The 26,968-nt window shown below is 30.3% G+C and overlaps 5 protein-coding genes across 8 annotated transcripts; 2 read left to right on the plus strand and 3 right to left on the minus strand.

The window, feature by feature from the left end:
- Positions 1–200: 200 nt before the first annotated feature.
- Positions 201–2,916, minus strand: LOC113849912 (EKC/KEOPS complex subunit bud32). 3 transcript variants are annotated; one of them, XM_027480161.1, is made up of 7 exons: positions 2,803–2,916; positions 1,897–2,019; positions 1,503–1,616; positions 1,114–1,392; positions 895–1,008; positions 554–626; positions 201–467 (listed from the first exon to the last, which is right to left on the minus strand). In XM_027480161.1, exons 2-7 carry the CDS (start codon positions 1,957–1,959, stop codon positions 430–432), a joined length of 681 nt encoding a protein of 226 aa, XP_027335962.1. In that variant the 5' UTR covers positions 1,960–2,019; positions 2,803–2,916; the 3' UTR covers positions 201–429. The 3 variants fall into 3 exon arrangements, with proteins under 3 accessions (XP_027335962.1, XP_027335961.1, XP_027335963.1); XM_027480160.1 differs by having other exon boundaries at positions 264–626; XM_027480162.1 differs by lacking the exon at positions 1,897–2,019 and having other exon boundaries at positions 276–467; positions 2,803–2,911.
- A 1,357-nt stretch (positions 2,917–4,273) lies between these two features.
- On the minus strand, positions 4,274–7,939 carry LOC113849938 (alanine--glyoxylate aminotransferase 2 homolog 2, mitochondrial-like). The gene is made up of 9 exons (XM_027480197.1): positions 7,674–7,939; positions 7,332–7,587; positions 6,542–6,711; positions 6,286–6,429; positions 5,987–6,166; positions 5,103–5,328; positions 4,874–4,987; positions 4,502–4,588; positions 4,274–4,399 (listed from the first exon to the last, which is right to left on the minus strand). Exons 1-9 carry the CDS (start codon positions 7,902–7,904, stop codon positions 4,356–4,358), a joined length of 1,452 nt encoding a protein of 483 aa, XP_027335998.1. The 5' UTR covers positions 7,905–7,939; the 3' UTR covers positions 4,274–4,355.
- Positions 7,940–11,314: 3,375 nt separating this feature from the next.
- On the minus strand, positions 11,315–12,682 carry LOC113851218 (spermidine coumaroyl-CoA acyltransferase-like). Its single transcript, XM_027481690.1, has one exon. The coding sequence runs from the start codon at positions 12,680–12,682 to the stop codon at positions 11,315–11,317; it is 1,368 nt and encodes a 455-aa protein (XP_027337491.1).
- Positions 12,683–14,977: 2,295 nt separating this feature from the next.
- Positions 14,978–17,077, plus strand: LOC113851435 (pentatricopeptide repeat-containing protein At5g48910-like). The gene has a single exon (XM_027481918.1). The coding sequence runs from the start codon at positions 15,074–15,076 to the stop codon at positions 16,676–16,678; it is 1,605 nt and encodes a 534-aa protein (XP_027337719.1). The 5' UTR covers positions 14,978–15,073; the 3' UTR covers positions 16,679–17,077.
- Positions 17,078–21,140: 4,063 nt separating this feature from the next.
- LOC113849993 (protein NUCLEAR FUSION DEFECTIVE 4-like) lies at positions 21,141–24,486 on the plus strand. 2 transcript variants are annotated; one of them, XM_027480281.1, is made up of 3 exons: positions 21,141–22,372; positions 22,557–22,984; positions 24,360–24,486. In XM_027480281.1, exons 1-2 carry the CDS (start codon positions 21,240–21,242, stop codon positions 22,981–22,983), a joined length of 1,560 nt encoding a protein of 519 aa, XP_027336082.1. In that variant the 5' UTR covers positions 21,141–21,239; the 3' UTR covers position 22,984; positions 24,360–24,486. The 2 variants fall into 2 exon arrangements, with proteins under 2 accessions (XP_027336082.1, XP_027336083.1); XM_027480282.1 differs by lacking the exon at positions 24,360–24,486 and having other exon boundaries at positions 22,557–22,615; positions 22,691–23,127.
- The last annotated feature ends 2,482 nt before the right edge of the window (positions 24,487–26,968 follow it).

Genomic DNA, 26,968 nt, shown 5'->3' on the forward strand with positions numbered 1-26,968 from the left:
AGGGTTTTGGATGTTCTTAGAGTAAATTTCAGAAAAAAAATAAATGAAGTGCTGCATTTGACTCCTGAATGTATTTATCTATTTCATATCATTATTGATTATTGATGATTCACCCCGTACACTTTCATATTGATTATTTTTCTATTTCATAACAACTAACAAGCACAGCCTTTGACCTATCAAAATAAGAAGTCAAATGACTTCGAAACAATTTTGGTTGTTAATTGCAGTGTTACACCCAGAGTAGGAATAGATGTCAAACAAAAGTTCAAAAGTCAATTGCATTTTTTCAAACTGGAAGAAATGTGACTATTACAAATATGCAAGCAGAGAGAGAGAGAGAGAAGGCAAAAATAAATTACACTAATACATTCATTAGTTGTCATCTCTTTCTTATACTTCAACAATGAAGAGAAATTCAAGAAAGAATCATCCAACCATGGTCCTCTTTCGTCCTCTTTGTCGCACTACAAGTAGTGAAAATGTATGGAAGTGAGTATACTAGTTCTTGAAAAAGTGTTAAATTTAAACATGCACAAGAGGGAGGTAGCACCTTGCGCCAGCTTGTTCAATGTGGATGACCACTGCTTTGATGACTTGCGGTATGCAGCAAGTATCTGATCCATCTGTCCAGACAAAATTCAATATTGAAACATGTCAGTCAATTGATTACTTGTTCATAACTTCTGTTTGTCTAACCAGAAAGTATCGCATAGAATAATAAGGCTTCAGTCACCCTCATTAGAAAGTGAACTCAGACCTCTTTGGTATAAAGGAAAAAGGGTGATTGATAAGTTCATTAGTGATATAAGGAAAAGTTGGCTGTTTTCACATCCTTAATATTCTATGGCATAATGGTTTAGGACTAAGGGGGCAAATGAAAAGTTGGCTTACCACATTCCCACATGAAGAATGCATTGACAGAAGGGCTCTTTCCAGAACATACAAATCAACAGCTTTATCTTCTGGTAGAGTTGATGTGAAGCTCAAACCAAAATCAATAAGAACCTACACAAAAGACACTTTACTTCTGAAAAACATGTTGATAATATCTCTCATATTGCTTAACCTGAATGGACATTGCATGAACCAAGAGGACATGAATGAACTCACCAACTGATTGGTATCATTCTTCAGTAACATGTTTGATGTCGTTAAATCACCATGAATAAGGCCACCATCATGTAACTTTCCAATAGCATCACCAATTTGGGATGCAATATTGTTCAGCTGGTCTTTATCAACACCATGTGACCCGAATTCAAGCAAAACATCTTTGACAGAAGGGCCCTCAACATATTCAAAAGTTAAAGTGTGCAAGACAGGATCCACAGCATACAGCACTGGAGTATAAACCCCAAGTCGCCTTGCTTTGGTCATGCACCTGGCCTCCTGCTCCAAAACCGATTGGTGAAACAAAGCATTGAAGAAATGCAACAACACACTGCTAAATACACAGCACTTGAGCAGGAATAAAAAGATAAAAAATTTCTAAATCTGACCGCATTTAAACGCTTGACTGTCAATTTAGAATCCAAAGTTGGATGCCTGTACTTCTTTGAGAAGCGTTCCTTGACAACAGACCTCCTTCCCACAAAAGATGACTCAAAAACCCTCTACAATAAGAAACATAAAAAGGACATAAAGATTTGCAAAACAAGATAACCAGGCACAGTCAATGCGATTCCATCGATGAGAATCATCCAACAAGGTGGGTAGAACAAGTAAACAAGAAAAGATTGAAAATTTACACAGAAGAAATCAATTGCTCCCAAAAACCCATGGAGAGATTGCACTTACAACGTGGGCAGGGCATACCAATAAAACAAGATAGAAACTTTACTTAAAGCGCAGGTGTTAATTGCTTCTACAAATCCAGGGAATGATTACACTTACAGCTTCAGCTCCTTGTTTGAGCAGAATGAGAGAGCTATCTTTTGAGTCAACTTCGGTCTCCATAGAATTAAAGGTTTTAGGCAGCGAAATTCCTTGTATTTAACACTTTTCAGCAACAGTTATCTGCCCCCAAAAAAAAAAAAAGGATTATACTATGGAAAAGGAAAAAACTGGTTGCTAGTTGCCTAGCTCTAGTAAGAATTGGGGATGTGCACAAATAGGTTTGGCATAAAACAAAATCCATTTATAAACCAATTATAAGGTTTGAATTTAAAACCAATATACTTTTCCGGCTTAAAAGTTTTTTTTTTAAACCAAAATCTAATTATAAAACTGGTTTCAAACCACTTCATAAGGTGATTTTTTTGTATTTCAGACACGTACTTAATCTTGGAGGTTTAGGGTTTAGGAAGCAACCGCCTCTCCCATGAGTGGTTAGAGTTTAACGCTCTCTACTCTCATTCTACATAATTATTAGCAACAAAATGGTTTCACTCGAACTTCTATATACTATTAGCAGCAAAATTCTAGCATACTCGGATGATAAGAGAAAGCAGAAATCCATGCTGTGAGAGGAGTTATGTTTAATAACAATGATTAATAAACAATCAAAATGAACACAAACAAATTAGATGCTATGCGACTCAGTCCAACACAGAACCATTCAAGCTTTCCATCAAACATAGTGTGTGCATTGTTAGGATTACCAAACAACATGCAACAAAGTCTAAGCCTCAGTCACCATTTTACAACTTGGAAAATTTATTGAAATAGATAGCGTGCATCGTGCAACAATAATTATCACACCTTTTTTGAAGAGGATCTTATATATCAAATTCAAAGCACGAACATTAAATCAAATTCGAGATTAAGAAAATAATAATAACAAAAATCACAAATATTCACCACAGTGCAGTGCAGCCTCCACAAGTTCAGGAACAACGCGCCATACAAGTGTATCCGTTAGGGTAACAGAAGTTACAGAACTGAACAAACAAAACGACTCGTTTTGCACAATTCCCTTTTTTTTTTCTTAAGAAAAAAATTTATACATAACCGGATTTATTAAAAAAACGGTTGGGACAAAAAAAAAAGCATTTTATCTCCTTAAATATTACTTTAATTATATTTTCACTTTCATAACTTATATTAAACATAATACACTTTATTACTGAACACATGAATTAAAGGATAAAAAGTTTTTCCATTTATAATCTCCATGTCATTTATATTAAAAAAAATATATAATACACTTTAATTTAACATAATTAATCATAATTATTTAGTTAAAAATGTGTTTAAAAGATAAGCAAGTTCTACTATCAAATTTTACATCCAAATATTTTATCAAATAAAATTCAAAAATAAATATATTTTACATTTTTACATTTTGTAAGATTTTAATTTAATTATTTTATTTATTTCTTTAATACTTTTTAGTCCCTAGTTTATATTGTCTAGTTTGAAGGTCAAAGTCGCCAATAGGATTATTATTATTTTTTTTTTTTTTTTGTCTTTTAGACATGTTTTTGTAGAAAAAAAGTGTTGTGAAAAATAACTACTAAAAGAGATGGAATGTAAAAATTGCAATATTATGAGGATAGAAATTGTAGACTTTTTTAAATATTTTTTTTATCATTTAATAAATCTTAGGTGAATCCTGTTAAAAATGGAGGGCCACTCTTTTATACTAACTTTTCATTTGTGAAAATTAACTTTTTAGTTTTTTATTTTCATTTTTAAATGGATAGTCATTTTCAACACATGATTAAGAGCCCATTATAGTGAATAATAATAAAAAAATACATTTATTCGATGAATATCTTCTTTTTAACATTCTTGAATGGGTGGACAAAATTAAAATGACATAAATTTATGAGCTACTTATTAAATATTTAAACACCATAATTATCACAATTAGAATTATAAAGTTATTTTAATATGTAAGGAAAGCTTAAAAGTTTTCAGCATTAAAATTAAAATCATATGGAACTAATTGTCAAGGTATTAAAGGTGGATGTGCTTGTGTTACTTTGCATTTGAATCATAATTGAAATGTCATTTTGTGACAATATTGTGCTACTCAGATCAACAAAAGCATAGCAGTATTTCGATTTTCTGACTTCGGAATTCCAACTCTTTCTGTCAAATTTCCAGCACAATCTTTATATTGTTTATTAAACAGATTCTGTCATAAAGTATTTGGTAAATGTGGCTATTTATTTTTATGTATACCTGTATATTGTTATGAGGTTAGAATAAATTTATAATCAAATCAAATAACATTATGTTAAAAAAATGAAAAATGAAAGACACCTCACATCTGACATGGGAATAAAGGGAAATCAGAGATAGAACATGTTTATTCAAAGTTTTATTCCAAGTTCAACATAAAATCTATAAGCATGGATGGAATCAGAGTTAGAAGATATTATTCATCCAAGATTACTGAATAGGCTTCACATCTTTGACATTGTGTAGTCCATTACGTCCACAAGAAAATCTACAATAATTGAGAAAATAGCCTGAATTAGCAAAGGGGAAAAAAAAGAGTACTAAAAAGAGAAAGAAAAAAGTAATGATAATGAGGATAATAACAATCAACCTGCATCTTCCTTAGTAAAGCAAAGTGGAGGTGTGATCCTTAAAACATTTCCATGAAAGCCACCTTTCCCAATCAACACTCCCATATCTGAAAAACAATAGCAAAGTTCAATAAAATAAAAACATTTATGCGCCACAATGTTTGTGCTAGATATACAAATCATGTACAAGATGTATTTGAATAACAACTTGTTTAAATATTTATTCAATAAATTATTTTTAAACGATGACTATGTCATAAATTTAATGAGAAAATTTACTTAAATAAGCTGAAAACAGTATACAAATCATAAGTTCTTTCAAATAGATCTATGACATACTAATTTTGTGTATCACACACAATGTTTGAACCATTTAGAAATCTAACATAAACCTTTCATGTGTTCAAAAATCTGCAGCATTTCATCTTTTGCAGGAGTTTTCAAATGACGATCTTTCACAAGTTCAACTCCAAGCAATAGTCCTCTTCCCCTCACATCACCAATTACTGGCAGATAAGAATGTGTCAGTCATCATAATACAATTACAAATATCTCTGCTCAGCGCCACAATTCTTCATCCTTAGGCAACAAAACAAAAACTTAAAGAGAAAAGAAACATACACTCATGCTTTTCCTTTAGCAAACTAAGACGCCCTTTTAAATATGATCCAACAACAAATGCATTTTGCTGAAGTTTTTCCTTCTCAATTACGTTCAACACAGCTAATCCAGCAGCAGTACTAACAAGGTTTCCTCCAAATGTGCTAAAATAGTAACGGTAAGTCAAGACCTTTGCAATCTCAGGAGTTGTAACCACTGCACCAATTGGTGCACCATTACCAATTCCCTGAGAAGACATGAATAGTGAAGCATAAAATGCCCAGAGATGTAATAAAGTGATCAAGCTTTGCAGGTGCATGATTTGTCAGTATTTCAAATTAACGCTTGGTAATTTGCATAATCTCCAAACAGTATTGGTGGAGTTTCAAACATCTACTCGAATCAGTTCAATGATTCACATACACTACCACTGCTTTCTACGTTATGTAATTCAAGAATGGCTTAACAATTTTTCACTGAATCAAAAAGCGGGATCATTGTAGTATTACAATCATATGTAATAAGCAATGTTAGACAAAAAAAGTAGTGGAAAATGCAAACCTTCAGCCATAATTTCCACTTGAACTCAGCTAAAAAATTCAAGATTTCCTCTATCCCCGTATCAAATTAAAAATTATCTATATACAGCAGCAAATTGATCCATATATACCCATCAGGATTCATAATACCACTTGACTATTTGAACTATATAGTATATTTCCTTCGTGCTAGTGGATACATGTCTTATATTCACTATGTACATATAGTCTAGGAAAATGGTACCCTTCATGATATGCATCAATGTTGTGTGCCCTGCCAAATCATTAATACAACTTTCATTGAATTCCCAGTAAGGGCACTTTAAAACAAATCACCAATGCCACTTACGACTACGGAAGTGTTACCTTTGCCAATGTTACAATATCAGGGGTAATTCCATGAGCCTCAAAGCCCCAGAAGTGAGTGCCAGTTCGACCAAACCCTGCCTGAACCTCATCAGCTATAAAGAGACCTCCAGCTTTTTTAATGATGTTATAAACTGCAGGCAAGTAACCTGGAGCCAATTCTATAACTCCACCCACTCCCTGCCATGTATAAGTATGAACCACTTTCACTTAGTAAAATGCATCCCATTGTGAGAGACAAAGTACCATTATTATGTTTTTTTTAATGTTTTACTGATCAATGATAGCATTACTATTACCTGAATAGGCTCAGCAATGAACCCAGCTACATGACCACAAGTTCCATAATCAATTACATCTTGGACATCATTTGCATATTTCACTCCATCTGAACCGAAGACACCTCTATAGGGGTCGGGATTAAGGACATGGTGAACTCCAGTCTACTGGCATAGACACAGTGACAAGTATATATAGCTTTAATTGATGCTATGATATAATCAAACCAGCACTGGTTCTAAAGAGAAAACCATCATTCTGAAGCAAAAATGGCACCTGTACAACATTAAACTTGTGAAAAAATTGAGCAGTGGCACTCATTGTTGAGGTTGCATTGCCATGGTAGCCATTTCTTATGGAAATTATATCATGGTAGCCAGTGTACAGCCGGGCAATCATCATAGCCAGTTCATTGGCTTCAGTGCCAGAATTTGTGGAGAAAACAGCTTAAAAAAAAAATGAAAATCTTTTAAGCAACATAGTGTAAACGTGGACTCATTTCAACGATACAAATTATAACTTTTACGTTAAAATGTTATTTAATGTAATATTTGAACTTTCCAAACACACGTTTAATTGAATAAAAACTTGATTTATTTTTTTTCACGCTCATTTTTTCTAACATTTATTTCTATCTCATTTCACTATTTTTTCTTTCTTTCCTTTCTATCATGTTATTTATTAAATCTGTTATTTTTTTCTTCTGTTTCTATCCCATTCTTCTTTCTACCTATTTCACATCTCTATACTATTTAGGTTGTGAAATAAGCATTATTGTTAAAAAATTAGGAAGTAAAATAACTAAACGGTTTTCCTAATGTGTCCAAAGACACATAAAAAAGTCAATAAATAAAATGTTTTTATTATAATACTATTATATTTAATGTTATCAATGTATTAAATCCTTTATATTACATAAGTTTAATAAAAACTCACTACTGTATCTACTTTCTCACACGTTCAAAAAACCCTTAACTAAAAGTGAACTAATATAGGGGACAGTGGTATGTTGTTCTACTAAACCCAAAAAAGAAATTAAAAGACAAAAAAAAAAAAAAAAAAAAACGAAAGAAAGAGAAAGAAAAGAAAACCTTGAGTTCCCCGGGAAACTTCTTAGCAGGAGCCTCAGCAAAATCAACAACAGCATGGTTCAAATAGAGGACAGTGGTATGCTGCAGGAGCCTAATTTGCTTAACGGTTGCTTCAACCACATCAGGGTGGCAATGCCCACATGAAACTGTGGCAATGCCACCAAAAGCATCAAGGTATCTTCGACCATTTTCATCAAAAACATATTGCATTTTACCCTCCACCAGATTTAACTGCCACAACAAAAAAAAGGAACAAACTTTTATGCAAAAGCACTTCATATCAAACAGAACAAAGTGTTCGGAGCAAAAAGGCTTACTGGGTGGGTGTATAAGGGGCCAGCAGATGATGGGAGATATTGTTTTCTCCTCTTCAAGAGATCAGAGGCTGAAGGTCCTGTGTATGGGTATGGAGTGTGAGTGAAGTTTGGCATTTGAGGAAGCAAATGGACACCATTTTCATTGCTTTTGGCTGTGGTGGAGAACAAATGCCGCTTCCACCACCATGTTTTGTCCCACATCGACTGCTTCCAAAGTTGCTGTGTCCTCATCCTTTGCTAATTGCTATTCTGTGTCGTTTGAAGCTTAAAGGAATATGCGAGCTGCGAGGAGTATCCCAGTGTGTATAAGGAATGCAGTATCATGGGTTGGCTAATCTATTGAGCTGTCAGTGGGTATCATTGATCTTATGTTGGTCTTTTGAAAAAAAATAAAAAATAATAATTTGTTAAAATAATACAAAAAACTATTTCGTTATTAAAGGTAATTTTGCCAATTCATTTGCAAGTTTCATCCCTTTCAAATGCAGTATTTATTTTAAAATAAAATAAAATTTGCATCTTATATATGCAATACAACAATTTGTAGCTTAGATTAACACACATAAAAAACCTTTATGAATTAATTTTTTTTTGCAGTAAAATTAATTTGTATAGAGTGTTCTTAGTGTTATAACTGCTCAAGTTGTAATTTTTTTAAAATTTGTATTTTATTTTATTAAATATTTATTTTATTGTTATAATTTATTGATTTATTATAAAAACAATGATAAAAAATTGTTGATAAATTTTTTTAAAATTATTTTTTTATTTTAAATGTGATTATCTGTATTTTTATTTTTTATTTTTTCTCTCTTATTCAAATAATTCATCTTTTAATTATTTGAAAAAATGTATAGGCACATGGTATATTGTTTTGGGTCAACATGGCTTGCACTAAAGAGCCCGAACATTAAAGCCTAACAATGCAATACAGGAAAAAGAAAAAAAAAGAAAAGAAAAGGCTCAAGCCCATAGGATCCATACAGCATGGTATGATTTGGAAGTTGTAGGTACAATACTATATACTCTTCATTATTTCTCTGTGAAGGCATGTGAAGAAGCGGGGAGGGTTTTTTTTTTTTATATATGTATGAAATTTAAAAATTATATATAATAAAATATGATATTTTTGAAAAAAATTATTATTATTAATTTTTTGTGTAAATATTAACAGAGCAACCAAAAATTATGAAGTTTCAAAAATGGCACAATTTTTTGAAAAATATTAGAGGATTGTAAAAGGTCAAACTATGACGATTTGTAAAACAATAATAATAATAATAATTTTTTAAAAAGTATAAAAAAATGTCACTAAAAATTTTTAATTTGAAAAGTTTCCATACTTTTTTGTAATTTTTTCTAAAAATAAAGAAATAAAGAAATAAAGAAATAAAAATAGCAGAAGGAGCTATCACTTTGTAGCTGTGTTTTCTTATGATTTCTGCATCAATTATCAGAAGAGGTGGAGATCAGCAACACATGCGTTCTTATTAGGGAAATTTATGATTCTTTCCGTTTCATTTACTTAATTTGGCTCAAAATTAATTTTGATGGATTGAGTTTTAAAAATTTAAATTTGGTGTGTTTTAAAAATAAATTTGAATTAGACTTTGGTTTGTCTCAATCTAACCTAGTGTGTTATGTATTTTTTTAATTCATACTTTTTAATAATTACATATTAATAAAATAATACATCATTTTAATTTCTAAAATTATTGGCATGTGAGTTTAGTCTTTGAATTTATAAAAAAAAATAATATAAAAACTATTAGAATTCAATCATTTTAATCTCTAAAATTATAAAAGTAATATTTTTCTATTTATAAAAATAATCATTTTAATCTTTAAAATTATAAAATTAATTATTCTAGTCTCTAAAATTATTCATTAAAGTTTTATTTCATAATTTTAAAGATTAAATTAAATTGTGCTTATAGTTTTAACGACTAAAATAATTAATTTTTTTAATATTTTAAAACTATTCATGTGATAATTACCATAGGTATGTTTTAGGAATTTTATATGGAAAATTTTTATTAATTTTATCGTATTTAGTTTAAAAATTTAGAAAGAAGGGCAGTAAAATTGAGGAGATTAAAGTCTCTCTTCTTCTAATTTATTTTTCTTTTTACATGATAAATAAATAACAACCTTCCTAATATGTTTCTAAAAGTATTTAATAAAAACCTATGTATAAGAGCCAATGCATTAAAAATATTAAATACTATAATTTTTAATAAAAAATGTATTAAAATTTTATTATATATTCTTAAACAATTAAAAAAACAAATAAATTATTGTTATATAATAAGTTAAGGTTAAAGTTATCAATTTAGAACTAGAAAAAATAGACCTCACACACACGTACACATATAAATTTAAAGTATGGAAAAACTAACTCTTCTATAATTATAAAAATAAAAATATTTTAATATATCTCATAATTTCCAATACAAGTACATTGTAATTTTTAACTTTTTGATTCATTAACTCTTTAAAACTCTGAACGTTTTGGATTTTGGTCGTTCCCGTTTCAAATATTCTATTATAGTATTTGGAAAATGTTTTATGTATTAGGAATGGTAAGAAATATTTTTAGGTGTTATCTTTTATATTTAAAGTATGTTGTTTTTTTAATATATATTATATATAATGTTAATTTTTAGTAATTTAAAGTACAAAGTTGTATAATATAATTGTCTTCTTTGTAATTAATCTTCGTGGATCCTATTTTGATCACTTCTTTGTCAAACCTTTCTGTACATGTGCCTGCAGGGACCATAACCTTATCTAACATGCAACACAGAATAAACACTGCACGAGGCCATGGATTCGACTTTTATGTACATAACAATGTCTCTGTTTTGTTGCAAAACGACAATTTATGGCTACACTTATCATGTCTTTGAATATATAATTCTGATTTTTAAATATTTTAATACTATTACTATCTATTATATTGATCCCTTTCTTATCTCTATAAGTATTTATATTCTAAGAATGTCTATGAAATATTTTCCATAAACAAAGATACGAACTACAACGTGTTTCTTTTGTATGCATGCTACACCTTTTGCATGTGCAAAGACACAAAAGCCATGGAATCTACTTAAGTGAGAGAACTAAAAAAAATAAAAATCGATTTTAACTTAAGAATTTTTTTTATACAATAAAGTACTTAGGTAGAAGTTATTAAAATTGGCCAATTCATTTTTATTTTTATCTTACAAAATATAAAACTATTAATATAATTATTTAGTATCTATCTAAAAACAAAACAATTTTACTACAATGGTATAACTTTTCTGTGTCATCTATGTTCTCTATCTTCTCTTTACTTCATCGACGACTATTTATCTAATTTCACTCCATTGAGCCTTCATCAAACGTCGCACTTGGGAATTGGTCGTTAATATATAAAAAGACAAGAAATTTGATAACAAATGAAAGGAATGACAGAAATATATTCGAACCATCCATGTATGCTTTCATTTACAGCATAAAAGTTTTAATCTCGAAGATATATGCCGTGTGTAAAGGCATTTATCTTACATTCATACAACGTACAAATTACCTTGAAAAAATGTTTAACAGATCTGATACATTATTTGTTACTGTATTTCACTTCACTTCTTAAGTATTCAATTCAAAAGGCTGAGATCCTCCATCTCCTCCTTGAACTTGATCATGGCAGCACTAGGAAGGGACACAAAAATCCTCACTCCTCCTTTCATTGAAGAATCCACTTTACTAAGAGGTGAGAAAATGCATAAATCCACTGACCCAAACATGTCACATGGTGCAGGTACAGTATTCACTTGTTCCTTAAATCCAAAATCTACATTTTCCAAGAAACCCAAGTGCTTCCAATCAGTCATAGTTGTGAATGCACCAGTTCCTTCAATGTTAAAATCCTCTTGTTCTGTCTCTAGAGTGTTGATAAAGTTTCTAACATAATCACTGTTAAAAGCAACCTTCTTGCTTTCTTTGATGAGCTTCACAACCTCAGAAAGTGGTTTTTCATTGAGTTCTCTCACTGTTAAGATAACTTCTGCATCCACAATAGCATTCCCATAATACCCTTTAGGCAAAGGAGGATCCATCATGTGCCTTCTCACCCCAACTGTGATATTTAGCATGATTTTCCCATCATAGCTCAATTCTAAGGCTCTAGCTCTTGATCTCCACACATACGCAGCAAGTGATTCAAAACTTGTGAAGTTTTCAACATTGTCACATTCCTTCATCAAACTCATCTTGAGTCTTCTAATGCTCTCACTATCCACCTTAATGCATTCATTCAGAAGAACTTTAGTCGGTAGAAAGGGTGAAACTGCAGCTGAAGATTCATCCACAGAATCCATTTGCAATGGTTGTTCGGTGATTGATCCAACTAGTTTCTCTCTCTCCCACACAGGCTTCACAGAAGGCTCGCTTTTTCCCCTTACAAGTTCAATGATGGCTCTGAATAACTGAGATGCTCCAATGCCGTCACAAACAGCATGTGACAATCCCATTCCAATTGTGAAACCACCGCATGGAAATTTTGTCACCTTGAACACCAAGGGGTATTGGTAACCATTTTCATCTTGAGAAGGAAGATCAAACACTAAATGTTTTGCATATTCCATGTCACTGCCATCCAAGTAATGTAGAGATGAAAGGTGGCAGTCAGCATTTGCCTCCAAGAATGGAACACCATCTTCACTACAATTGAGTCTAAGTTTTCCATCAGTGTGCTTTACTAACCTACCTGCAAGAGGGTAATAATAAAGCAAAGCCTTTGAGAGTGCTTCTTTGATCACATGAGTAGGGTCTTGTAGTAGTTGCCCATTTGGGAAATCATGAATTGTTGATCGGTATACATGAATGGTTTGGCATAGGCGATTAAGGTCAGGTATGTTGTCAATTGTAGACAGAGAAAGAATAGAGGAAGGAGTGGGTTTTGATGGTTTGATAAGAACAGCTTCTTTTACGACAAGCTTGAGAAGAGCCTTGTGATATGCCATAGAAAATGATGGGAATGAACTTCAAGAGCCTAGTTGTGAGATTTGGAATGTGGTGCAAGTCTCTATATACTTGAATTTAATCATGATTCATGGAGACACCTCATATTATAATGTGTAGAATAATGATACATTCGCATCAAATTCCTCCAATATTTTTTTACTTCTTTCCATTACAACAATCATTCTATTTCATACTCCTCTCTGTCTCTCCTCTCTCTCTTTCTTAAAATATGTAACTTTTATATGATTTTGTTAGAATAATGACGCTCTTATAAAAAAAATTATTTTATAATTTAAGGGAAGAGTAAAAAGAAAATAGAGAGAAGTGAGAAGATAGATGATATAATAAAAAAATAATTATAAAATAGTATTATTATTATATATATATATATATATATATATATCAATATTAATTTTGTTATATTATATAACTAATATTTCTATAATGCATTTGGATACTGCAGAAAGCCAACATCTCACGTTCTTGGACGTGAACAATACTTACATGAACAGAGTGTCAATATACGAGTGTGAAATACTATTGTTTATTTAATAATTTTTTAAATTTACAAAATTTGACTGTGGACTTTTTTAAAATAAGTTAAAGATTATTTGTTTTAAGAAGTTATACGAAAAAAATTATAATTAAAAGTCATAAGCTATTTTTATAAATTTTTGAATGCTCCCCTGATCTCTTCTTTATATATTTAAGTATGAGTAATTTCTTTGAAAAAGATTAAAATAAAAAAATAACTCATAAAGTAAAAGGTAATCATAATTTTCCAAATAACAAAAAAAAGTTTGTTTGAGTCGAGTATGATATATATATGTCGGGAATAAGAAGGAAGATAATAATTTTAAATTTGTGTAGTTCACATCAGTTAGTATGGGCATGATGCTGACATGTGATTTTCTATCCAATTTCAATTCTATTTGATTATATTCGACTTGTTGGAGATATAAGAGAACAAAGCACCTGAATCTCGTGGTCGATACTTTAATTTGTAAATGAGCATAAACTAAATGTAAATCCATAGAAAAATGATGTTTCTGCACATGCATGCTAAGATGCATGGTCTGTAAGGAGTAATTTTCAAGTATATCAGTTCAAAATATGGAAGAAGTGTGTCATGTACTTGGTATCTAAACTCTTCTGCTTTGTTCTACAGGTATTAATTTCTTTAAAAGCAAGCAATTATGCAGAAGAGATATGCTTAATTTTTTGTTTTAATGGATTCGATTCATTTTGAATCATTCATGAATGGGGACTGTATTCCTAATTCAATGTAGAGGGTACATAAGTTTTCTATCTTTTCACAAGCATTTCTTTCTTTCTTTTATAAGATTTTGATCTTTAATATATATATATATATATATATATATATATATATATATATATATATATATATATATATATATCAAGTTAAGATGTTTCATGTTGGTTAAAAATAGTTTTCAGAATACTCTTCACCAGTTTGTGTAATATTTCTCTTATGAATTAATTTTCAGAAGTAAGTTAAGTCTAAATTTTTTAACATATTATCACAGTTTATCCGTTCATGATTAAAGTGATACAGACCCAAATTTTTTAATATAATCTATTATTGTTATTATTATTATTATTAAAAATTTAATTTTTTAATTAATCATATACATAAAAATGTTTTATTATAATATTGATACTTAATTTTTTAAAGTGTACCTCTCACTTAAAAGAATTATTCTATTCTCTTAAAATTCAAATTCATGTCATCATCTAAATGATAGAAGTTATTTATCATATAAATATCAGTGTTAATTAAATTAATTCATTAAATTCTTTTGTTTCTCTTTTTTAAAAATAATTATCATTTGATTTTATATACACTGCTCAGTTAAAAAAGTATTAAATAATCTTAATTTTTGAAGAAAAATATTAGTTTATGTATTTTATTACTGTAAAATAATATATTTAATTACTATCTTAGTAATAATAATATCAGTGATAGAATAAGATAAATTATAGCTTAAATGATATAAAGTATGCTTTAACTGATAAGTCAAGTGAACTCATGGAGATTTCTATTTTAAAAGAATAAATGAAACAAGAACTGTATATTTATGTTTATATATTGATACACTTTTAAACATGTTTTAATTACTTAGATATGAATATTTCTTTACAAAAATTGATAAAAATAAGTGCAGAAATAGATACTTTACTACCCACCTTACCTCATTTATATGAGTCTAAAAGTGTATGTTATAATGAGTGTTGGTATAAACATTAGAACTATTGCAACTCACCTTATACAAATTGAAACCTTTGATTTGGTTGGAGTGGAACATATTACAATGCAACATTAAGAAGCTTTACATTACGACATTAGTGTTACCAATTTCATTTTCTTTATGTTTCTCAATAAAACCAAACCTCTTTTCCCCTCTCTTCCCCAACTACCTTCCTTGCGCCAAATCAAACAAACCCATGGAAACGTCGTCGTTTCGGGCAATCACCGGTTCTTCGTAGTTCACCTTCTCTCTCAACTTTCTCTCTCCTCATTCGTGCCCTTTCCACTGGAATACTGCATCTCTGTCTTCAACTCAATCACTTTCCCCTCCGTGTTCGCCTTCAACACCGTCATTCGTTGCCACGCTAAGGCTAACTCATCACCCTCTCTCTCCATCGCTCTCTACTCCTCCCTGCGACGTCGTTTTCTCAACCCCAACAAACATACCTTCACCTTTGTGTTACACGCGTGCACCAAGAACCCCAACAACAACAACAATAACAACCCAGGGGTTCAGATTCATGCCCACGTGATCAAGTTCGGTTATGCATGCAACGTGTTTGTTCGTAACGCGCTGATTCACTTTTACTTTGAGTGTTCCAGTGTTGATTCTTCCAAAAAGGTGTTTGAGGAAGACACCCTTTGGAGTGATGTGGTGACGTGGAACTCCATGTTGACTGGTTTGGTCAGAAATGGAGAGGTTCGTGTTGCCGAGAAGATATTTGATGAAATGCCTGAGAGGGATGTTGTGTCTTGGAGTACAATGATAATGGGGTATGTTCAAAATGGGCTTTTGGAAGATGGGTTGGAGTGTTTTAGGGTTATGAGGGAGAGAGGGATCAGGCCCAATGAGGCTATATTGGTTACTGTGCTTTCGGCTTCCGCTCAGTTGGGTTTGCTTGGCTGTGGGAGGTTAATTCATTCCACCATTGAGGCTTCGAGGTTTCCAATAACTGTTCCTATAGGGACTGCTTTGGTTGACATGTATGCAAAGTGTGGTTGCATTGAACGGGCAAGAGCCTTGTTTGATGGAATGTTGAAAAAGGATATATGGACTTGGAATGTCATGATTTGTGGGTTGGCTTCCCATGATTATCCCAAGGAAGCGCTTGCGCTGTTTCAGAAGTTCATAGATGAAGGTTTTTGTCCTGTGAGCGTGACTTTTGTTGGTGTCCTAAATGCATGTGGTAGGGCTGGTTTGGTTAGTGAAGGCAGGCATTATTTTAAGTTAATGGTGGAAGGTTATGGCATTGAGCCAGAAATGGAGCACTACGGGTGCATGGTTGATCTCCTGGCTCGTGCTGGTTTAATTGATGAAGCTGTTGGGTTGATTGAAATGATGGCAGTTACGCCGGATCCAGTACTGTGGGCAATATTACTTGATGCATGTAAGATTCATGGATTTGTGGAAATGGGGGAAAAGATTGGAAATAAGTTGATACAGTTGGATCCAACCCATGATGGGCATTATGTACAGTTAGCTGGAATATATGCAAAAGCAAGAAAATGGGAAGATGTAGTTAGAATACGCAGATTAATGGTCGAAAGAATTGCCAATAAAGTTGCAGGTTGGAGCTTGATTGAAGTGCAGGGTAGAGTTCATCGCTTTGTTGCAGGGGACAGAGAGCATGAATGTTCTTCAGACATTTATAAAATGCTTGAAACAATAGTACTGAGGATAACTGAAGCTGGTTATTCATCAAAACAGCTTAACTCTATTGCATAACGTAGAAGAAGAAAAGTTAGGGAACATTCAATCAAAGAGCACAGTGAAAAGTGAGGAATTACTTTTGGCATTTTGGTAACAGTATTTGGTGATTGCATCAGAATTGTGGAGAACTTGAGAATTTAGGAATACTTTCACGAGCGATCAAGATTATGTTTCAACTTGAAAGTGTTTATCAGAATGATATTATTTTAGGGTTGGCAGTAGATTTCACCATTTAAGGAAGCTTTTTTATCATCAGCTATGCTATTACATTCACCACCTTGCTTTAAACTGCACACATGCCATGAATTTTTATAATATTCTTAAGCAGGGCAATGTTAGGGAGAGGGTTATTCACCAAAACATAATAAGTGAAGACACTTAATATATCACTCAGATAGTTGTGTTCAACAACGATGCCAGTAGGTTTTTCACTGGAATAACCCTCTCAATTCTCTCTAGTTCAATAAAGGTTGCTCCTCAGATTTTGCACTCTCTTATAGACATGTACTCAGCATTTGATGATCAATAATGGAAAAATAAGTCGTATAGGATTAAATCTCAATTCCTGAGCATTTTTGGCGTGGTGTTGTATATATTTATTAGTTACGTTTTGTGTGTTTGATCCTCAAAGCAAATGAACTCTCTTTGAAATCGTTTTGGAGGCCAAGTATAAGGGCATGAAGGGGATACTTCTTGAGGAGCTATATACTTAAGAGAGCATCACGTAAACAATTTTATAATTAAATATGTTACTGAAAAAGATTTAAAGAATTAGGACTCACGTACATATCAAGCTATGATATTAAACACTAAACACACTCAAATTGGCTTTTATATATGTTGTTCTGTTGTTTGAACAGCTAAAAATTAACATTATATGTGACATTATATCCGTATTAGTATTTTTACTTCGCATTTATATATTATCTTTTCATATGTGCATATTAGAAATAAATCTTCAAATATGAAAGAGACATTTAATGAATTGTTTGAGAAGGGGAATTTTAGAAAGAAGAGAATGAAAAAAAATTATATTTTAAATATATTAATATAAACTTAATGTATTAATAATATATTTGTTATTATAAATGACATATAATTGTTTTAATTTAAAATTAAAATGTACGTTCTCTTCACTTTTCTTTTCTAAAAACTTTCTTTTAAATATACCTCGAAAATATCTCTCTCGGTGATAAAAAATAAACATTTTTAATTTAAATGTGAATGCACTCAAGTTAGTTTGCAGTTGTTTAATATCGTTGAAAGATATGTGTTACTTGTATATATATATATATATGCTAATAATCAGAAATTCTCACTACAATTATCATTGTACATGCATCATTCACCAAGAGAAAACCTAACATGTTAATAGATCATGAACATTCTTCTTAATTTATGTGAAAGATAAAGTAATTCTCTATATCTATCTATGTATCTATCTTTTACTCTGTCAATACATTACTTAGCTGACACCATCAATTGATACCGGTTGACTCAAAAGATAAGGGCTGTGTATATTTCATTTTATATGTTACTGACAGTTATGTACAATATACACGAAGAAATGAACCATTTATGCAAGCAAGTATATGATGGGGGGAGTTAGCTGAATTAATTAATGTAGTGGGGGCAATTTTTTTTCCTTTTTAATTTTTTGGTGAATGTATAGTGAGAGTATGGTATTTTATTCTTTACCAAATAGAGATATGTTACATTAAGTAATATTTATATTGATTGTTGATGGGCCAAATTATTTTTATCGTGACGTGAGCCATATATGTAGTCATCGTCATGTTCATGGCCAAGTGCTTTTGGGTTGAAAATTGACCTCCATTATTCCACCACAAAATAGGAACTATGATTAACTTGGCACATCTTTTCCGACTAAAGTGGATGGCTTCCCCTTGAAGTGATTAGATTATGGCATTAGGCCTGATAAGTTTGAAACAATCCCCAATGCAAACCATTACATGTACACACACATATGGAAACTATTAGGTGAGAGTGAGAGAGGAACTAATTTTGATCATTCAACCATATATAATCTTGATTATCTAAATATAATTATGTGCTTAAGATTAATTCTTCTCATATTCCCACTTGTCACTTGATATGCTCTAATACATGCATTTTAAAACGAAATTCTATGACTTTTACTTAATTACTTGTTTTTAAGAAAAAGTATTTTAATTATGCCATTTTAGAAGAAGCATATTAATGAGTTACATTTTTAATATATAAGAGAATCAAAATTATAACTTATAAATATACTCCTAACAAATTTACGAAAAAAACCTTCACTTGACTTGAATCTTACGCGAGCCAAGTCAGGTCAGATCACTGATTTTTATAACATAATAGCACGGTTGCAGTTTACCACATTTAATTGGCAGAATGAATATAAGTACATGGAGAAATGGTGCCAGAAACATCTTTATATGCATGAAATTACCCAATAATAGCGTCATTTGTGAGCCTCATCTGTGTGCCATGTTTTTAACGTAAGAACTTGACCTATTAATTACATAAACCTTTTACAAAACCTTAATCTGACTTATATTCCATGGAGCCAAGTCAAATACGACCATAAATCCTTAACTGTCTAAATGGCCTATTCCCTCATTTAGCATGAACTTGCCTTTTATTAATGTCATGTGTGAATCTCACATTGGGTGCCATGATCTTAACTTGAATCTTGCATGTTCTGTGGAAAGATAGCTGGAGCTTAAATGCAATTTTTTTTTTTAAAATGATTGAAAATTGGAATAGAGGATACTATCGTCCTTTTTGTTTAATTAGTTATAATTTTGTTTGTTAAGAGATTTGCTTATATTGAGGATAATCTTATTTATTATATAAGTCATCTAATATGACAATCACCAAATATAATTCGTCCATTTCTGTTTCTGGTAGTTGCTTGTGCCTGTTGCTAATTCTGCCAGTAAGTTTGAACACAAGTACAATTGTGTCTCCTAGTTTCAAATAACTAATGATTGAAAATTAGACGGTTCCTAGTTTTATGAAATGTACATCAAAAATCATAATAAAATGTATTATAATTTATGAAATGTTCGTTAATAATATTTTAAAATGTTTTTTATTTTAAATTTCTTAAGTATTTGTTGCATTTAGCGTAGCTTAATAATTCTACTGTCAGGTGCTCATGGAAACTACATGTCGCAAATCAGAAGTCATGATAAAGAGGCAAAATGCAAATCACAATCCATTAGTTGTCGTTTTTCTACGTCAAATCAAATGTAAGGAATCTGTAGCTTGAAGAGTACATTTCAGTCTGATATTTAGTTCTTTTACTTTGGTTAATTACGTTGATGTATGAAAATCATATATGAAAATCATGGATAAAGTCCATGATTAAATCAATATAATTTATGGTATTTGAGTTACTTAAAGATATGTTTGATGATTAACAATGAAATGTAACCAAGTTTTCAAAGTAGAACATGCCGTGGATGGTTCAACAGCGACCTTATTTTGGTCCACACATCATTGTCATGAATCACGTCATATTGACGTAACTATTGCACAACCTCACGTTAGTGCATGAATCTTTGGCTTAAACATATTTCTATTTTCTATATTTTTATAAAATTTTATGATTTTAATCTCTTTAAAAATAATTTATTTTTTATTTTTAAATTTAAAATTTTCTCTAATAACAATAAAATAATTATACGATTAACTCAAATTTGTGAGTATTAATTTTTTGTTAAATTATTTCAATAAAAAGTATTCAAATCAATAATTTAGAAAATATATGAACTAAAATTAATATTTTTAAAAAGTAAAATTAATTTATGATTTAATAAAAAAATAGACAAGATTTATAATTAATTTATGAATTATATTTTTCTTCCTCCTCATTATAAAAGAGTGTGAAATGAATATTATGAAAAGACACGTAGAAAAGAAAAAATAATAAAAAATTAAAAATAGATAACAATAAAATATAAATAGAATGAAATAAAAAGGATAAAAAAGTGGAAATGTTAACCTATCATGAATGAGAAAGAATCCATTTCCCTCTTCAAACATAGTCATAGTTTGTAGTGTATAATAAAGGAAGAAACTCACTCACCTGAAAGAACAAATTCAGTGGCATTGTTCTATGTGATGCGCACTTCACCGACAGCCAGAAATTTTAAGTCATCGTGCAAGTTTCACCACTTCATTTAATTTGACTTTCCGTCCATCTCCTTGTGGCCAAATGAGTCTGTTTCTGTGTTCAAATTTCACTTCAAATTCCTAACTACCCCATAAATGTTTTTTCCACTTACACACACACACACACACACACACACACACATATATATATAGTTCCTCTCCCAAACGTAATATGTTCAAGTCCATGATACAAAACCACATGTTACATGTAGAGCCACGTTATTCCATTATGTGGCATATTTCTCACTTTGGTATTCACACCTTATAAGGTCTTTAGCTTTATTTCAACTTTTTCTCAACATATTTAAGCTCTCAGATCCTATACCATCTTATCAGCATAGAAGGGTAGTTTGAGTGTTTTGTTTTTTTCTCAACTAAGCTTCTTTATACTATGCCTTCTACCACTCTTCAATGGCTAAGCCTTGTGGCCATTATTTGGCTCCAAGCCATAAATGGAACAAACACCAATTTCCCCGCTTATTCTTCTCAGCTAAAGCAGCTTCTTTCCATCTCCCAAATGCAGCTCAATAACCTTGCTTTTGCCTCTGATGCAGGGAAGCTTTTTGGTTGGTTTTCTGGCCTTGCTTCTGTTTACCTTCCCCTTTGGCTAGTCCTCATGATTGGTTCAACTCTTGGGCTAATTGGTTATGGTGTGCAATATCTCTTCATAACCAACCAAATTTCCTCTTTGTCATACTGGCATGTCTTCTTACTAACTTTTCTTGCTGGCAATAGCATTTGTTGGATTAACACAGTTTGCTATGTTGTCACCATAAGAAACTTTCTACCTGATCGCCAAGTTGCAGTGGGAATAACCACCAGTTATCAAGGGCTAAGTGCAAAGATTTATACCAACATTGTTGATGCTGTTTCTCCTCACAAGGAGGCAAAAACCTTTCTCTTTCTGAACTCTCTCTTACCTGTGATAGTTGGCCTAGTAACAGCTCCTCTAGTTAGAGAAATTGAAGTCACAAGCCCAAAGTACTCTGGTGTTGGGTTTGCGGTGACGTTTGTTATAACAATTGCCACTGGAATATATGCTGTGTTGAGTAGCTTGCAATTTGTCACAAGCAAAATATCCTCATTGGGTATTCTTATTGGTATTCTAGTGTCTCTTCTCATCCCTCTTATAGTTCCACTTTCAGTGAAGATCAAGGAACTACAAGGGTCATGGCATAAAAATAGAGAAAAGCTAAGAGTATACCATTTTACTATGGAGGAGAATACTAATGAAGAGAGGGCAGAGAATGAGGTGAAAGAGGGTGAAGAGAGTAGAGATTCTTTTGAAGAAGAGTTTGGTATTATAGAAGAAATTGGAGTGAAGTTGATGCTAAGAAGAATAAATTTCTGGTTATATTTCTTTGTCTATTTTTTTGGTGCAACAATTGGTTTAGTATATCTTAATAACTTAGGACAAATAGCTGAATCCCGAGGTTGTTCTGGAACTTCATCTTTGGTGTCTTTATCTTCAGCATTTGGGTTCTTTGGCCGTCTCATGCCATCTCTTATGGACTACTTCTACAGGTAATGGGAAACAATTTCTATGCCTCTTCTAACCTCCTATATCTAACACCAACCAGTACAAGTGCATTTACACTTCTCATTTAATACATATAATGACTATGAATGTGTTAGTTGATCTACATTAAAGAAGACAAATAAGCCATAAAATTAAAAGCTTCTAACAACTATATATTTTTGTGATCAGGGGAAAGCATAGAATTTCAAGACCTGCTTCTATGTTGGCAGTGATGGTTCCAACATCAGGTGCATTCTTCTTACTTCTCAACAAAAGTAACCTTGCCCTTTACATAAGCACTGCTATAATTGGAGTGTGTACTGGGGCAATCACTTCCATTGCTGTTTCCACAACCACTGAGCTATTTGGCACAAAGCATTTCTCAGTGAACCATAATGTGGTGGTGGCCAACATTCCAATTGGGTCCTTTCTATTTGGCTATTCAGCTGCACTTATTTACCGTAAGGAAGGGCATGAACCTGACCATGGCAAATGCATGGGGATGGAATGTTACAAAAGCACTTTTGTCATATGGGGTTCCTTTTGTTTCCTTGGAACTTTTTTGGCTTTGATTCTACATGCAAGGACTCGCAAGCTTTACTCACAAAAACAATAGGGTACACATTTTAATTTACAAATTATTTCCTTTTTACTATACAAAGTGGAGATTGTAATTTGTATCAATCTCTTCTAAATTTTACTCCAATGTAACCTAGTACATATGCTAGCTATTTCAAAATATGACAGTTTAACTTTACTACATGCCAAAAGTGATACATATGTTACTAGTGTCATTGATTCTCTTTGACATAGTCAATCAATTATATACACATAATTTATAGCATAAATTCTCAATTATAAAATGCTGTCATGGATCAATGGTACGGCCAACGACCACAATGTTCACAGTTTGTTGTGCCTTTTAAATGAACGAGTTGTTTTCAGTTTATATATTAACGGTTCTCGCCTATCCTTGGAGAAACCTATGAAAATGAAATGCAAAACAACATTAAAAATAATCATGTTTAGGATTTATCCTTAATTAAAATACTTGCTTATTAAAAAAAATTAAGAGATTTTCCTTAATTATCGTAGAATAGCAATAAAAGTAATTATTCAAAATAAACCATTTAAAGACATACACTACATTTTAATATATATATATATATGCATTTAATGGGTAGAAAACTTCAGTGCAACAGAGTGTACTGTCATGCCCCTCATAAATACAGGTGAAAATAAATTAGGTAACACTAAACTTTCCTGAATATAATTAGCTACATTTTGCTATATAAAATGTTGGTCTAAGTCTGCTAATTATCATCGTTTGTTTTTACCTTTAATAAATTATTATTTTTTTGTCAACTTTTGTAAATTAGCTCGACCTTTAAAAAAAAACAGATAATTAAAAATATGTCTTACCTCAAAGTTTATTTAGAACGTAATATGAAAGCTCTCAAACATGTAAAGAAACTTTTATTTTTTTTAAAGAAAATTTTTGAATTGGTGTGTTTTTCACTAAATTATTATATTGTGTATAAAATTAACATATTATTTAAATTTGCAATTAATAAAATAGGTAAGTATGGTAAATTCTTAATTATATAATAAATAAAAATTTTGAAAAATCCAAAATAAAGCTTATTAGTTAAATAAATTATAAAAAATATTAATATCAACTTTCAAATATAAACACTTGTAATAAAATTGTATTATTTTTAATTAAATATTTAAACTCAACGCGTTAAAAGTAGTAAAAGCATCATTTATACATGTTAAAAATTATTTTAGCTTATAGTTAAGTTGTTGATAAGGCATTCAACAAAATTTTATCTCGATTTATAAGATATGCCATATGGTTAAGTAAAGATTAACAATTGGCAGAAGAAAAATCAAACATAAAGCTTTTAAGTAAGAGAAGATGTTTCATTTTCAACCATTTTCAACTATCATTATTTCATCAGCTTGATGATAAAAGTTGATATATTAAAGGCAAAGATGATCAAGGCACGTATGGGACGTATGGTTCAATTAAATGGGGTTGGCAATTCTCTCACTACTCTCTCGAATCTCCATTGCCATTATATCAGTTAATGTTATTGACAATGATATGACAAGCGATGTAAGAACATTATTATTATCAAATTGTTTCAAAAGGGAAATATTATTTTCTCTTCAGTTTAAGTGTTATTTTAATAATGATTTTTTTATGTTAAATAACATTTTAGAATTTTATAATATATTTTAATTATTCTATTTTGATTGACCTTAATTAAATAGTTAATAGAATTATGTGTTAAATTTTCAGTAAATTCATATTGATAAATAATAAGAATAACTTCATAAAATTATTTTATTAAATAAGATGTTTATTTTCTTTAACCTTTACGAAAAACTCCTAAGTAACAATCAATTTAAAATTTTGTAAAGAATTTATTAACTCTTTAAAAACTTTTAAAAGGATGCTGTGAATGTTAATAGAGCTTATAATAACGAAGAAAAAAGTTAAAGACTAATATACTATATTAAATTTTTTAAAAATTAAAATATTAGATTCAAAATCTTTCAAAAACTAAAATAAAGATTTAGTTTATTTCTAGCTCTCCAAATTATTACAACTATTTTAAAACTTTATTTTAACTATTTTATAAATGTTAATATTGATCATATATGAAAAATTAGTATCTATTCACCGTAGATGAGTAACTTGGAAGAAAACGAAGATGGTGACATGCATGCACTGCGAATCCGCCATGTGTGCATGGAAGCTTTGAAAGACACCACCGTCCCATTTACGTAAGCCATACGTATGAAGAAGATATTGAACAGTCCCATGTCATTGACTAAGAAGGACGTCTCATATTTAATAAATTTTAACCAAAAAAAATATTACAAATAATGTGTTAAAGAATATATTATTAACATTATTTTACAAGAAGAATAACAATAGTATTAATCCTAATAACAATGTAATTAATCTACAGATTTTTGTGTATTTATTATTAGGAATGTTATTATCAAGCCTTAAGACTAATTTTAAGATATTTAAGATATTTAAAAAAAAATTGAATGCTTACAATTAATTTTTAAAAATAATATTACTGTTACTTTAATTATTAATTAAAAATATAAATATGCTTTTGAGTGCTATTTTTCTTTCTCTTTTTTTGTATTTCAACATGTGAGTGTCTCAATTAGTATAAAAGTAATACGAATCATCATCTTTATAATAACTGTTTGATTAAACAAATAGTGGCAGATCTTGGTTATGACAGGCTCTTTCAAACTCTTGCAATTCTTTTTAATAAAAATGCATATTTATATAATTAATAAATAATATTTTTATATTGCATTTTGATATATTCAATTTTTTATATTTAACTATATTATTTTCTTACAAATAGATTTTTAGAAAAAATTTACATATATTTTTATTCATTAATTAACATTCGCTAAAAATCATAAAAATTATGTGAGATTTATTTTTTTTCATTACTCATTTAATATTATGAAAAAGACTGTAATTTGGAATTAAAGTATTAAAATTTAAAATAATTTTGCACTAGTTAATTTACGTGCTTATAATTATTCTTGAGAATCTTTTCATGCTTAAAATATACTTTTATTCTCTTCTATTAAATATAGAAAGGTTTTATTATTTACCTTTTTACAATCAAATATAAAAATATTTATTTTATGAAATATTACCACAACATTTTTTTAATAGTAGCTCCTCTTTGGATCTTCCATATTTTTTCATTTTTCTTTTTCAAAACATTGATGTTATTTAATGCGTGCCCACATTTTGTGACATTAATTATATTAGTTCGTACTAAATGTGAGAATAAGAAACATCGTGCTTCCAGACTACACCTACCAAATTGTCACCGAATTCAATAGACAAAGGTTGAGAAATATTTTTAGCACACCTCTTAAAAAATAACATTTTTAAAAATATTGATTAAAAGTTGAATTAAAAATATTATCAGAATATATTGTTTTATAACATATTTTTAAAAAAATATGTTATTTATAAGATAAAATTTAACCATGATTTTTAAATTTTTTATTTTTAATAAAAATTACTAAAAAATTGTAACTAAATTTTGTCTAATACATATAAAAGATTTCATGAAATTTAAAAGAGTATGTATAGAGTAAGACAATTATTGAAAAAGTGGATGTGATTCCCTCCATTCAATATTGGGGCCTATTTGAATTAAAATCAGAATTAATTATGTTAACAACAATAGATTATCAGCATCATTTAATGTGTTTCAACTTTTGTGAATATAATAATCTATTATATTTTTATTAAAATCGATTAAAGTAGCCTCAACATGTAATCAAACACACCTTAATTGGTCATTCACAGCACCCTCTTGGTTTAATTTTAAGGTAAGCTATTTAATCCACACAGGCAAATCAAGATAATGCATATGACAGCTGTCTATATAACATTGAATGGAACACATAGACTGATAGATATTATACAGCATATTACAACAACTTGGAGAAAAAACCATTAAAAAACATCATTTCGAGATCGTTCTGTACTTATTTTTGTCTATATATTATATTTCTAATAAAAAAATATAAAA

This window comes from Abrus precatorius, unplaced genomic scaffold (assembly GCF_003935025.1).
Source record: "Abrus precatorius isolate BTA unplaced genomic scaffold, Abrus_2018 Scaffold9, whole genome shotgun sequence".
Lineage (NCBI taxonomy): Eukaryota > Viridiplantae > Streptophyta > Magnoliopsida > Fabales > Fabaceae > Abrus > Abrus precatorius.

Coding starts and splice junctions, on each gene's coding strand:
- LOC113849912 (XM_027480160.1), bottom strand. CDS start 1,959: ATGGAGACCGAAGTTGACTCAAAAGATAGCTCTCTCATTCTGCTCAAA. Junction 1,617..1,896: donor TCAAACAAGGAGCTGAAGCT/GTAAGTGTAATC, acceptor TTCTTATTGTAG/AGGGTTTTTGAGTCATCTTT. Junction 627..894: donor ATTCTTCATGTGGGAATGTG/GTAAGCCAACTT, acceptor TTGTCTGGACAG/ATGGATCAGATACTTGCTGC.
- LOC113849993 (XM_027480281.1), top strand. CDS start 21,240: ATGCCTTCTACCACTCTTCAATGGCTAAGCCTTGTGGCCATTATTTGG. Junction 22,373..22,556: donor CTTATGGACTACTTCTACAG/GTAATGGGAAAC, acceptor TTTTGTGATCAG/GGGAAAGCATAGAATTTCAA.
- LOC113851435 (XM_027481918.1), top strand. CDS start 15,074: ATGTTTCTCAATAAAACCAAACCTCTTTTCCCCTCTCTTCCCCAACTA.
- LOC113849938 (XM_027480197.1), bottom strand. CDS start 7,904: ATGAGGACACAGCAACTTTGGAAGCAGTCGATGTGGGACAAAACATGG. Junction 7,588..7,673: donor GCCCCTTATACACCCACCCA/GTAAGCCTTTTT, acceptor TTGTTGTGGCAG/TTAAATCTGGTGGAGGGTAA. Junction 6,712..7,331: donor CTTTTCTTTCTCTTTCTTTC/GTTTTTTTTTTT, acceptor TTTTTTTTTAAG/CTGTTTTCTCCACAAATTCT.
- LOC113851218 (XM_027481690.1), bottom strand. CDS start 12,682: ATGGCATATCACAAGGCTCTTCTCAAGCTTGTCGTAAAAGAAGCTGTT.